Consider the following 13,813-nt stretch of genomic DNA (forward strand, 5'->3'; position numbering starts at 1 on the left):
CTTATGTCCTCACTACTGATTCATAAATGGATGAAGTTGTGTTATTCATTATGCTCTTGTACAAACGAATTGCGACCAGATTGATTGGGACACATTGACGTTGCAGCATGCACTTTGTAGACAATTGAACATGCGACACCGCTCTCAACCCAAATATCATAATAGGAATAAAAATGGAAAGTCAAAGCGCAGTGACAGGACTGCATGGCCATTATTGGAGAGTGAATGTTAAAGCTTACACAAGTAACAAGTTTTTTGCTGTGCCGCTTGGTCGATCATTGATGGATGGATGATGATATAACAGGCAGAGCATCATAAGCTGCCAGAGGAGGTTTGCATAGTTGAGTTAGCAGAGTTTTGGCAACTTATGCACTACGCTACTCAGAACTTGGTGACCCTGCTCTAACATCATATGGTCTGCCACGTCATGGCCGAGGAGCCACTTTCCAATAATCGCACTCACAATTGATCGTGGAATACTCAGGAGGGAAGAAATTTCACAAATTGACTAGTTGAGTCCTATTACAGAACCACGCTGAAATTCAGTGAGCTCTATAGAATCAACCATTTTTTTCACAATTATTTGTAAAGGCAGAATGAATAACGAGGGGCCGGATTATATACACCGGATACGATTAAGAAATGGGCCCCAATACGTTATCTTCATGTAGTATATATTGATTATTTTAGGATCATCTCATTTGATAAAACTTTCAGAGAATTTAGTTAGAATTGGATGCTTGTACGAATAAGCACATTAAATAACCAGAATACTTTATTATTCATTTCCACATTTGTTGATGTTATTTTTCTAGAATTGTCCTTTGTGTTGCATAATTCCCTTTGTACTTTGTGTAAAATACTAACTTTTTTGGGATTATTGAGGCCAAAGGTTCAATGAAGTGAGAACTTTATTTAGAAAATGAAAAATATAAAACAAAAATGTTTTATACACAACTTAAGTATCTAAACATTGCTACAAATCTAAAACCCTTGGCACAAGGCGCTATTATACTGGGAGCAATGCTAGATTTTAATTTTTCTTTCCTATAATAGATAATGGTCACAGAGCAGATCTAAGACGTAAAGGTGACATTAAAAAAATATCTTGTACAGTGATATCATCCATAAATACTCTTTTTTGGATGAAAAAAATTCAAGATCAGTTGGACAAAACAAACGGATTAAAACTGCAGAAAAACAAACAGTTTAGAGGAAAATCTTGCAATATCTTGACAAAAATCACATAACTGGATTAAAAGGTGAGCGAGAACAGTACAAAGAGACAAGATTGGTGCAGTTTTAAAAGGTTCTTTATACTATAAAAACAAGAAAAAAACCTCATCACAATAAACGTGATAAATTTACATCAAATTAGATGACATACATGGTCCACAGCACTCTGAGGAGACTGCTCCCCTCAAAGTATAGGACTACAGTCAGAATTATTCTCCAAGGTCCAAAGTTCTGAATTTGTCCAGGTTGTAGAAGCAGGCCTTCACTATTCGACCTCCAAAATATCTTCCGTTGAGGTCCACCACAGCTGGAGAAAAAGAAAAAATCTTCATTTATCAGAACAGACTGCATCTCATGTACAATAAAGACCTCCAAGACACATTAAGTGACAGTCAGCAGAAGCCCCCCGATATCAGCAGATTGGTCTGACAATGTGTACGAGAGCCTCAACTCTTCCCCAACAAATGGAGGTCCGGAGATAGAGGTTTAAATTCACACTGCCCAACCATTATGACACACTTGCTCTGTTGTCTGGCAGCAGCTTTCTTCGACCTGTTCAGTGAAAATATATGAATGATCAGCCAAGCCGAACATTCATGTGTACATGTGTCTGGTGAGATTATCAAACAACTATTAAGATAAAGTATTAAAGAAATGCAAGCCTAAAATAAAAAGTTTAGCAAATGTTCAAGTAAGAAAAAGTTCAGGTTAGTCATCTCTATCTGGTCATCTCCTTCTGCCTGCATTTATCCTAGGATCCTCTGTGGTTCTATGCTACAACACTATTATCATCTTCATCAGACAATGTGTCTTATACAATTAAAGGGGTTGTCCAGGATTTTAAGACCAGAACTCACTTTTCAAATACCCCAATATTCAATCGCTGCTTCTCCAATGATGGCCACCAGCTATTTTTGCGCCGACACTATACATGACCGATGATGACAAGCGAGGGATTTCAAAGACGAGTTATTGTTATTTTTATTATGCCAGCTTTTGGGAAAATCTCTTAAAATAGCAGGAAAAGCCTTCTTGTCACGTGACAGTGGCAATTTATCATGACCATAAAGTATCACAACACTATGGATGCCATGGAAAAGGGAATACATGTAGAATGCTTAGCTAGCTCACCAGATCCACTAATATGCTTTCAGAGGGAACGCAAACATTTTACACGACTGATCGCACACTCTGGGTGGATAGAAGTGAGCTCGTGTGGGAATGACATCAGTGGAAATGTACACACTATTGTGTCCGTCACAAAAACTAGCGAAGGTAACCCTTTTAGAGAGCTCCATTAGCAGCACGTCTACATGGGATATACGCCCATCATATGAGAACTGCTCCCGTTCTATACCCTATTATTCTGGTACAGACTTTAGCTTGTAATTTTCAAGCCAAATCCAGACACTATTCTATTCGAAGCATGAAAAGTGATCAAAATTCCTCATGATTGCTCTTACATCTCCTGTTCCCAAGCAATGCAATTCTAATTGTTCTCATCTCCAATAACACTCCGAATGTCTAACGATAAGAATGTGTGAAATTAACATAGTGATCAAATAACGCTGCAGAGTGTAAAGGCATCAAAACAACCCCAGGACCATTTACGCAACTTGTAAAATATATAAAATAAAGCCACGCAATGAGTAAATGTCTGCTGGAATTAGTAATGTAATAAGCTTTATATTTACATTTATATCGTCCTCCTAATAGTTAGATCACCATAGGGCTACACTGACCTATAATAAGTAGATAAAAACCATGGGGGCAAGTCTTGTTGACAGAATGACATTAGGCAAGAAAATGCTAAGGAAAAAGTACAGTAAAAAGTAGTGCTAAAGAGCAGTTGTACATATAATCAATATTCAGTACAACAATATTGCAGTATACAGCAAAAATCATGGTTTCCTTTGATCATATTTACATGTTTATTTATAGGAATTTACAAAGTGAGGAGTAAAGGGCATTGAATCTGGATTTAAACTTGTTAAAGAAAAAGTGGCACTCACCACCCATTAAAAGCTTAACGAAAGTTAAAGCATGGATACAGGAGAAATTGAACACATAATGGACGACAGCTGTTTCGCGCCTCCCTGCGCTTCAATGGAACCCGTTAAAGAGCAAGAATGCACGAAATGGCAGTCATCTATTATGTGTTCGATTTCTCCTGCATCCATGTTTTAACTTTCGTTGAATAAAAAAAAAAAAAACTTTTAAAGGGATGGCAAGTGCCACTTTTTTTCTCTTTCACAAGTTTAATTGACTTGATTTGCTGCAGCACCCAAGATCACTATTGTCTGGTGGTAAAATACATCTATAAGTAACTGGACATTGAGGTGTATACATGATATATGGTGCACGAACCTCTGCCATTTCCCCAGTTTTGAATCAGGAATTAATAGACGGGCGTTTATTTTCCTGCCATTTAATTTTATAGACAATACGTTTAGATGCCCGAGCATGTTGTGGTTGAACCACAGTAACTACTAATTTTTGTACTTTGCCTCTACTTGCTGTGGTTACAAGCTGCAAGAACAGGTGCAGAAGGTCAATAAGCATAATATGCAAGCAGCAACACTGGCACTCTTCGGGTAACACATGGCAGCTGGGCATGTGCAACCAAACTCCACCCATCACATTGGCAAATTTCTGCAAGAATTTGTTTCACAATTGTGCATACATTGGCCCCTTTGCGGGTGGGTAGTATTTTTGCTACACCGTCAGTTGCAGAGTGTGGCTGCACCCTTAGGCCTGTTTCCGATATCCACTTAAGAGGTAAAAAGTAGCCTCCATAGCTGGCTTGGCAATTACTTGAGCCTCTTTCCAGTGTACCTTTTATAGCGGACTCCACTCGCTCAAATTCCAAAAATATCCTCACTGCCTCTTCGTCTGGAGTACCGGGGATCTAATAAAAAGAAAAACATTATGACCGTTAGCTTGTGAAGTCACTGTTATACACATATTATGTCTTTGCGAGTCTGGCCATTTTCTGTACAGCAATAAGAATAGCGTTACTGATACCAATAAGATTAAGTAAAAACCACTTTCATCTGCTTCATTGTGAGGTTTCAAAATCATACAAAAAAATGCACACTTCACTTGTTACCCGAACCCCATAAGAATTCTGAAGGGCATTGCAGTAGATTAGGTATCCTTGGTTACGACCACTCATATAGCAACAGCTAGTTGTTAATGATTGTAACAATGGATACCTAAGCTTCTGCAATGCCCTGCACATGGGGTAAGCGACATAGCGAATCAGAAGAACTATACTATATTTCTAATTGTACGTAATTGCTAATATTATTACACATTAGGCTAGGATCTTGGAAATGGAATACCCCTTTAAAGGAGAAAATTGCATAAAAAGAGCAAATTAATGTAAATTGCTGAGAAATTTTCGCAACGTGTTTACTTTTAGAACACGGGTAAGGAGGTATTAAGGTTTTTTGATTTTATAGTCCAGGATTTGTCAAAAGAGAGAACCAGTCAGCGAAAGGGTTGGGTACAAAAAATATAAAGAAAGGGGTTTCCAGTATTAGAAAAACATGGCTGTTGAGCCCCAATAATTAAGAGGATCAATCAGTTCTCCTGCCATATATGTTCTAGTAAAAATTATATTTCACATATCAAATTCTGGTTGTGCAAAACTGTGCCTTGTGTTGTTCCTCTATACATTTCTAGGAGGAATAACAAATAAATTGACAAGTGGGCGCTTTCAGTGAACGAGGGGTGATCCCTTCACACTTTGGTAATATCCAATCAGTGTTGACCGTGCCAGATTGCAGCAAATGGTAACAAGTAGTAGTTAAAGGGGTATTCCCATCTCCAAGATCCTATCCCAATAAATAATATTAGCAAATACATCCAATCATAAATGTAGTGTGGTTTTTCTGATTTGCTATGTCTCTTTCCTCATGTGCAGGCATTGCAGGACCTTGGGTATCCATGGTTAGGGCCACTAGCAGCTAGCTAACTGTTACTATATCAGTGGTCATAACCATGGATACCCAAGGTCCTGCAATGCCTGCACATGAGGAAAGAGACATAGCAAATCATAAAAACTACACTACATTTATAATTGGAGGTATTTGCTAATATTATTATTACACTTACTACATATTGGGATAAGATCTTGGAGATGGGAATACCCCTCTAAGTGATTTTTACATTTCAAGGAGGTATAACAGAGGAACGACACAATACAGTTTAAAGTAAAGATGCTCCAGCAACTTTTTTCATGAGGATTATTAATATTTCCTAAAATAGACAAAACAAGAGTGCACACATGTTAGGAGTGGAGCAGTTTCTGGAAGAAAGCAGCCACGTTTTGCTAATCTTACATAGCCTCTTTACCAGTAGTTTACTAGAATACGACCAGCTGTAATTATGAATATGAACAGAATCATGTAAAGGATAATGGACTGTTAACATCTATATAGTGGACCTATTGAGAAGGATTCTTCAATAATACATAAATCATTGTTCTTACCTCAAAAATGACACATTTTGCAACTTTGCCATATTTCTCACATTCTTCTTTTGTTTCGGCCTCCAGATCTTCATCCACCTCCCCTGAACCCACCATATTCTGCAAAAGAGTTAGTGTAAGAGTTAAGATTGTACCCCAATGTCCTCACAATCTGCAGATCAGGGCTGTGGAGTCGGAGTCAGTATAAAATGGACTGACTCCTAAAATATATAATAAATTGCAGTAGTACAATGCAGGATGTGTTGTAAATGTTTTCATAAGAATTTGGGAAAGATATGAAATGTCCTATAAATGTCTGTTCTGTTCCTGATCTAAGGATCTCGGCTTTTAGTTGAGATGAATCTGTGCTGCACTTTATGTACATGCTCAGTAGTGAGGCAGGGCTGTGGAGTCTGGAGTCAGGGAAATTGAGAAGTTGCAGGTTTGGCTTACCGACTCCACAGCCCTGCTGCGGATAGGGGCATGTACATCCACACGAGGATTTTTAGGTTATTTGCAGCTTTTCTTACATGCATAGACTTCTTATCAGCATAAGGAATACTAATAGTCTTACCCGTAATAAAACCACTTTGGTAGGACACTTTAGTATTTCTGTCAGAGGGTTTGGATCAGCCTTTTTAGATGCATCAACTGCAAGATAATGATTGAACAGGTTAGGTGAGCCCAGCACAAGACAGAAAATGTAACGTCACAATCTGTCTGCTCTCTCATGTGATAGTCTGTCCCCTACACGTATGTATAAGTATATACAAGATACATACATACATACACACATTTATTGTGGTAAAGCGACTTGCTCAGCTCTCCGGAGGCAGACACAGGACACACGAGTTGGGTAAACTTCCTGCGGGTTTATTGTGCGGCATAAACTCCAGCAGCGTCCCATAAAAATAAACAGTCCCTCTCGGAGTTAACGGAGTCCTCTAGCTAGCAAGGCCTTTGAAGGCTGCAGATAGTCCTGTGAAGGTTCAGCAACACCAGTCCTCCGGTTTTGCTCTCTGGCATCAGCCACACACAGCTTGGAGACTTCAATCTCCAGACACACTCCACCCAGGAAAACAAACTGACTGAACATTTAAACCCTGTTCAGTCACACCCTGAAGTGGAGGTATGGGGAATGACTTCCCTCATATCTCTAAGTCTTTCCCATAAAACTACACCCTTTAAAAGAGAACCTCCAGCATATAACATGCTGGCAAAAATTTAGTAGGTCTTAATTCACACAGGAGAGCATCCTGAGTGACATATACCTCCCCTCGCATATAATACCAGTGACTCTGTCACAATATACACACACAAACATATATACACTGCTCAAAAAAATAAAGGGAACACTTAAACAACAGAATATAACTCCAAGTAAATCAAACTGTCCACTTAGGAAGCAACACTGATTGACAATCAATGTCACATGCTGTTGTGCAAATGGAATAGGCAATAGATGGAAATTATTGGCAATTATCAAGACACCCGCAATAAAGGAGTGGATCTGCAGGTGGGGATCACAGACCACATCTCAGTACCAATGCTTTCTGGCTGATGTTTTGGTCACTTTTGAATGTTGGTTGTGCTTTCACACTCGTGATAGCATGAGACGGACTCTACAACCCACAGAAGTTGCTCAGTAGCACAGCTTATCCAGGATGGCACATCAATGCGAGCTGTGGCAAGAAGGTTTGCCGTGTCTGTCAACGTAGTGTCCAGAGGCTGGAGGCGCTACCAGGAGACAGGCCAGTACACCAGGAGACGTGTAGGGGGCCGAAGGAGGGCAACAACCCAGCAGCAGGAAAGCTACCTCTGCCTTTGTGCAAGGAGGAACAGGAGGAGCACTGCCAGAGCCCTGCAAAATGACCTCCAGCAGGCAGGCCACAAATGTGCATATGTCTGCACAAACCGTTAGAAACCGACTCCATGAGGGTGGTATGAGAGCCCGACATCCACAGATAGGGGTTGTGCTCACAGCTCAACACCATGCAGGACGCTTGGCATTTGCCACAGAACACCAAGATTGGCAAAGTCGCCACTGGCGCCCTGTGCTCTTCACAGATGAAAGCAGGTTCACACTGAGCACATGTGACAGACGTGACAGAGTCTGGAGATGCCGTGGAGAGCGATCTGCTGCCTGCAACATCCTTCAGCATGACCGGTTTGGCAGTGGGTCAGTAATGGTGTGGGGTGGCATTTCTTTGGAGGGCCACACAGCCCTGCATGTGCTCGCCAGATGTAGCCTGACTGCCATTAGGTAACGAGAGGAGATCCTCAGACCCCTTGTGAGACCATATGCTGGTGCGGTTGGCCCTGGGTTCCTCCTAATGCAGGACAATGCCAGACCTCATGTGGCTGGAGTGTGTCAGCAGTTCCTGCAAGATGAAGGCATTGAAGCTATGGACTGGCTGTCCGTTCCCCAGACCTGAATCTGATTGAGCACATCTGGGACATCACGTCTCGCTCCATCCACCAACGTCACGTTGCACCACAGAATGTCCAGGAGTTGGCGGATGCTTTAGTCCAGGTCTGGGAGGAGATCCCAGGAGACCATCCGCAACCTCATCAGGAGCATGCCCAGGCGTTGTAGGGAGGTCATACAGGCAAGTGGAGGCAACACACAATACTGAACTTCATTTTGACTTGTTTTAAGGACATTACATCAAAGTTGGATCAGCCTGTAGTGTGTTTTTCCACTTTAATTTTGGGGGCGACTCCAAATCCAGGCCTCCATTGGTTAATAAATTTGATTTCCATTGATGATTTTTGTGTGATTTTGTTGTCAGCACATTCAACTTTGTACAGAACAAAGTATTCAATGAGAATATTTCTTTCATTCAGATCTAGGATGTTATTTGAGTGTTCCCTTTATTTTTTTAAGCAGTGTATATATTCTGGGCAGAGACAGAATAAAACATCTGCCGTTACATGTGAGAGGAAGGAGAACGAGCGTGAAGGACTGTGGTGACGGAGATAGCGGTATGCGGAATCACTCACCGCATACCACTATCTCCGGCACCATTAAGCCACATACCTCGCTCTCCGGTGAGTCTGGAGGAGGAGTGTGGCACCAGAGTTCAAGCATGCGCACAGCGCGATCTCCGGCGCCATTTTGTTGAAGACAAATTTGCAAATTTTGTCTTCAACAAAATGGCACTGGAGATCGAGCAATGAGCAGGCGCAAACTCGGGCGCCACACTCCTCCTCCAGACACTCCGGAGAGCGAGGGTGACAGGAAAAGGTGAGTAGGTGTGTTTTTTTTTTTTGTATGGATGGGGGCAGCACAAATACCAGGATGGGGGCAGCACATGACAGGATGGGGGGAGCAGGATGGGGAGGTGCACATGACAGGATGGGGGAACAAGATAAGGGCAGCACATACAGTGGGTACGCAAAGTATTCAGACCCCTTCAAATTTTTCACTCTTTCGTTGCAGCCATTTGGTAAATTCTAAAAAGTTCATTTTTTCTCATTAAAGTACACTCTGCAACCCATCTTGTCTGAAAAAAAAGATGTAGAAGTTTTTGCAAATGTATTAAAAAAGAAAAACACCAAGGTTACTTACCGGTAGCCGGTTTTTCCTGAGCCCATGACAGCACACCTTGAGAGAGAGGATCCGCCCCACCAAGGACAGGAAACCGTCTGAAATAAAAGGGCGGTACCTCTCCCTCGCTTCAGTTGTTTACAGAGCATTGAGAGGACCTCCCTAAACAGGTTAGGCACATAACCAACACCACAATATACATATACACACCACCCCAAACAGTGCACACCAGGGTGTGAGAAACATAGAAAAAATAAGGGGGGGAAAGTACGGGTGCTGTCATAGGCTCAGGAAAAACCGGCTACCGGTAAGTAACCTTGGTGTTTTCCCCTCCCCCATGACAGCACACCTTGAGAGAATTTTGGAGAATTTATGAGCACCCTAGGGAGGGACCACCGCCTGAAGTACCCTTCTCCCAAAGGTGAGATCAGAAGAGGATAGATCCAACCGATAGTGCTTAAAGAAGGTGGATGGTGTAGACCAAGTAGCAGCCCTACATATCTGCTCGATCGAGACGTCTGCTCTCTCTGCCCAGGAGGTTGCAACGGCTCTGGTGGAATGAGCCCTCACATTGTCCGGGGCTGGAACCCCTGTGGACGTATAGGCTAAGCAAATGGCCTCCCTAAGCCACCTAGAGATGGTACCCTTGGACACCCCGTGACCTTTCCTACACCCTTGAAAGGCCAGGAACAGAGAACAGTCTTTCCTCCACAGACTAGTCATGTGAATGTACTGTAGCAGGGACCTCCTAACATCTAGGCTATGGAACCTGACTTCCCCTGGGTTCTTGGGATTGCTGCAGAACGAGGGTAGCACAATCTCCTGACTACGGTGAAATCTAGATACCACCTTGGGAAGGTATGCTGGATCTGGCCGCAAGGTGACCCTATCCTCAAAGATTTGTGTGTAAGGAGGATTAACCGAAAGGGCCTGCAGATCACCCACCCTACGGGCTGACGTTAAGGCCACTAGGAGGATGGTCTTAAGGGTGAGAATTTTTGGAGAAACCTTGTGTAGAGGTTCAAATGGTTCACTAGTAAGAGCGTTCAAGACTAAGTTCAGGTCCCAAGGAGGAACACCCAAGGATCTAACCGGTCCTGCTCTGGCACAGGACTTGATAAACCTCGAGATCCACCTATTCCCAGCCAGATTACAATTGTAGAGTGCTCCCAAAGCTGAAACTTGAACCTTAAGGGTCCCTGTAGCTAGACCCAGGTCCCGCCCCTTTTGCAGAAATTCCAGGATCCCTCTGATCGGAGGTTTGCTCGATAGCGGGATATCTATAAACTCTAGGAATTTACCCCAAACCCTGCTATAAATCTTAGTTGTAATTGGTTTTCTGCTCCCCAATAAAGTAGAAACTAAGCCTGGTGAAAACCCCTTGCTACTCAATAGCGACCTCTCAAATTCCATGCCGAAAGATGGAACCCCCTGGCCTGGGCATGGAATACTGGTCCCTGCATGAGAAGGTCCGGCCTCTCTGGTAGAATCCAGGGATCTGACACCGAAATTAGCCGAAGCAGAGAGAACCAAGGCCCCACTACTGGAATCATCACTAATGGCGGAAAGGCATAGGCCTTCCTGAACCCCCAAGGAATCTGGAGGGCATCTACGGCATGGGGATTTTCTGCCGGATTTAGGGAGAAAAATCTCTGCACCTTTCTGTTTGCCCTTGTGGCGAACAGGTCTATGTCTGGCTGCCCCCATAACTGGACAATCTGATGGAAGACCTCCGGGTTCAACCCCCACTCCCCCTGTCTTAGGGTATGGCGGCTTAGAAAATCTGCTTTCACGTTTTCTATCCCCTTTATGTGAAGGGCGCTGAGGGATAGGAGGTTTCGCTCTGCTAGACCAAGGATCCTGTCTGCCACCACCATCAGAGGGCGTGACCTTGTCCCTCCTTGGTGATTCACATAGGCTACTGCTGTCCGGTTGTCGGACCTGACCTGGACATGGTGATTTTGGATGTGAGGGAGGAAGGCCCTGAGGGATCTTTCTACGGCCCAAAGCTCCTTTAAGTTTGAGGATGCTCCCCCCTCGTGGTAAGCCCAGTGACCCTGTATTGCGAGTTCTGCCAGATGACCCCCCCCATCCGGAACTGCTTGCGTCGGTCGTAATTACCCGATCTACTGGTCTGGACCATTGAACGCCTGCGGTTAGATTTCCCCTGACTGTCCACCACGAAAGGGAATCTACTACTTGTGGGGAGAGAGAGAGCCTGCCTTCTAAATGCCCGTTGCAGGACCTCTGTGCTGACAGGACCTCCCACTGAAGCCGCCTCATATGCCCCTGGGCCCACATTACTGCTGGGAGACAGGCCGTCATAGAACCCAGGAGGGACATTGCCTCTCTCAGAGACATCTCTGGAGCTTTAATGGCCTTCGAGACTAATGCAATCAACCTGCAGATTTTGTCCTCTGGGAGGAAGCAGGTTTGGCGACGAGAGTCTAGGATTAGACCCAGAAAGGTCTGAGTCCTGGAGGGGGTTAGTCTTGATTTTTGGAAATTTACTAACCACCCCAGCTGATGCAACACTTCCGTGACCACTAGGAGCTGACTGGAGCAGTGGGCTTCTGTTTTCCCTATTATAAAGAAGTCGTCTAAATATGGCACGATCACTACATTCTTGATCCGTAGGAAGGCTGTCACTTCTGCTATTAGTTTCGTAAATATTCTCGGGGCAATGGAGAGGCCAAAGGGTAGGGCAGCAAACTGAAAATGCCTCAGCTTCCCCTGAATAAACAGGGCTACTCTCAGATACTTCTGATACTCCGGATGGATTGGGACGTGATAATATGCGTCCTTCAAGTCTATTACAGCCATAAAGCAGTTGCGATGTAAGAGCTTCACTGCCGAGCTTACTGACTCCATCTTGAAAGTCTGGTTTTCTACTACTTGGTTCAGACTCCTGAGGTTGATGATGGTCCTTAAGGACCCGTTTGTTTTTTTTATCATGAATAGTGGGGAATAGAACCCCCTCCCTCTCTGTGTTGCTGGTACTTCGAGAAGGACCTGCTTTCCTACTAACTCTAACACTTCTGTTTCCAGGGCTATTTGTTCTTCCTGGACCTTTCGTAGGGGGGTAACCACAAAGGTCCGCCAGGGGGTCTGGCTGAACCGGATCTTCAGGCCCCCACTGATAATTTTCAGAATCCAGGGGTTTGCTGTTATCGCATCCCAAGCTGGAAGAAAGTGGGAAAGCCTTCCACCCACTTCCAGCCTGGCGTCATTGGGAGGATCTCTTCGAACTCGAGGATGGTCCTCCAAACATGTAGCCCGATTCTTTTTTGGACTTGGCTTCCCATTTCTTTTTGTCTCCCGGAGGACGACCCCGGTTAAATTTTCTCCTCCGAAAACTAAATCTTCTTGGTTCCCCCGAAAATCCCGGGAACCCTTTGGTTTTATCGCCTGCTTTTTCCAACAGGTCTTCTAACTTTTGGCCAAACAGGAGTCTACCATCACATGGGAGGGAGCACAGTTTCTGTTTCGAAGGTAGGTCGCCTGGGCAACCTTTGAGCCACAAGGCCCGCCTGGCTGCGTTGGATAGTCCCGCTGCCCTAGCTGACAGTCTAACCGAGTCAGCTGAAGAGTCGGCCAGGAAGGCCGATGCTGTTTGTATTAGAGGTAGCTCTGCAAGTATTGCCTGTCTGGAGACCTTTTTATCTTTAAGCTGGTCTTCCAGCTGTTGGAGCCACACCATCAAGGACCTCGCCACACAGGTGCTAGCCACCGCTGGTTTTAGGCCACCTGCCGCCGCCTCCCACGTGTGGCGCAGGAAGGAGTCAGCTCTTTTATCCAGGGCATCTTTTAGGACGCCAGAGTCCTCCAAGGGCAGGGAAGATCTTTTCGATGACCTTGCCACAGTCCCGTCCACCTTGGGGATCTTATCCCAAGGTTCCGCATCCTTCTCTTCGAAGGGGTACCTTCTTTTGGAGAAGGAGGGTAAAGCCCCTGATCTCTCAGGTCTCCTCCACTCCCGGTCAATGAGGCCCTGAATCTTACTGTTAACCGGAAATGAGCGTCTCTTCTTCTCTCCCAAGCCCGCAAACATGATGTCCTCCTGGGATTTAGATGCTCTCTCTTCCTCCAGACCCATGGTTGATCTTACTGCCCTAACCAGTCTGTCTGTATTCTCAATGGGGAAGCAGGGTCTACCGCCCCCCGATGAGGAAGAGGACGATGAATCCCACTGCTCCTCGGACTGGGAGGAATCAGAGACGGGGGAAACCTCTCTACGGGGCCTTTTCTTCCCTCTAAGGAACCCTTTCAGGGACCCCTGAACTTCTGCATGTACTATGGACTTTAAATCTGCAGCAAAATCCCGGGAATTCTCAGCTATGGTTTTGGTCACACAGCCCTGGCAAAGTGGTTTCTGCCACTCTACTGAGAGAGAAGCTTGGCAAAGGGCACACATTCTACGCTTTTGCTTGGCACTACTCTTCTTAGGCTCCTAAAAAAAGGAAGCACATAAGAGACTTCCCGTTATTAACCAGTGACATTCACGAAGCTCACTCACCCTCGGAGGTCACAAACGGGTACCGGATTCGGAGGCT

The 13,813-nt window shown here is 44.4% G+C and overlaps 1 protein-coding gene across 2 annotated transcripts in view; it reads right to left on the minus strand.

The window, feature by feature from the left end:
- Positions 1-893: 893 nt before the first annotated feature.
- Positions 894-13,813, minus strand: part of RBM17 (RNA binding motif protein 17) — a 47,134-nt gene continuing 34,214 nt past the window's right edge. For both annotated transcript variants that reach the window (XM_073652457.1, XM_073652458.1), the window contains exons 9-12: positions 6,285-6,361; positions 5,732-5,830; positions 4,072-4,144; positions 894-1,543 (exon numbers count right to left, since the gene is read on the minus strand). In XM_073652457.1, coding sequence (XP_073508558.1) covers positions 1,446-1,543; positions 4,072-4,144; positions 5,732-5,830; positions 6,285-6,361 — 347 coding nt within the window. In that variant the 3' untranslated portion in view covers positions 894-1,445. The remainder of the gene's footprint in view (positions 1,544-4,071; positions 4,145-5,731; positions 5,831-6,284; positions 6,362-13,813) is intronic.

The sequence above is a fragment of the Phyllobates terribilis genome, unplaced genomic scaffold (assembly GCF_046119375.1).
Source record: "Phyllobates terribilis strain yellow unplaced genomic scaffold, ASM4611937v1 Scaffold_11__3_contigs__length_659146591, whole genome shotgun sequence".
Classification (NCBI taxonomy): domain Eukaryota; kingdom Metazoa; phylum Chordata; class Amphibia; order Anura; family Dendrobatidae; genus Phyllobates; species Phyllobates terribilis.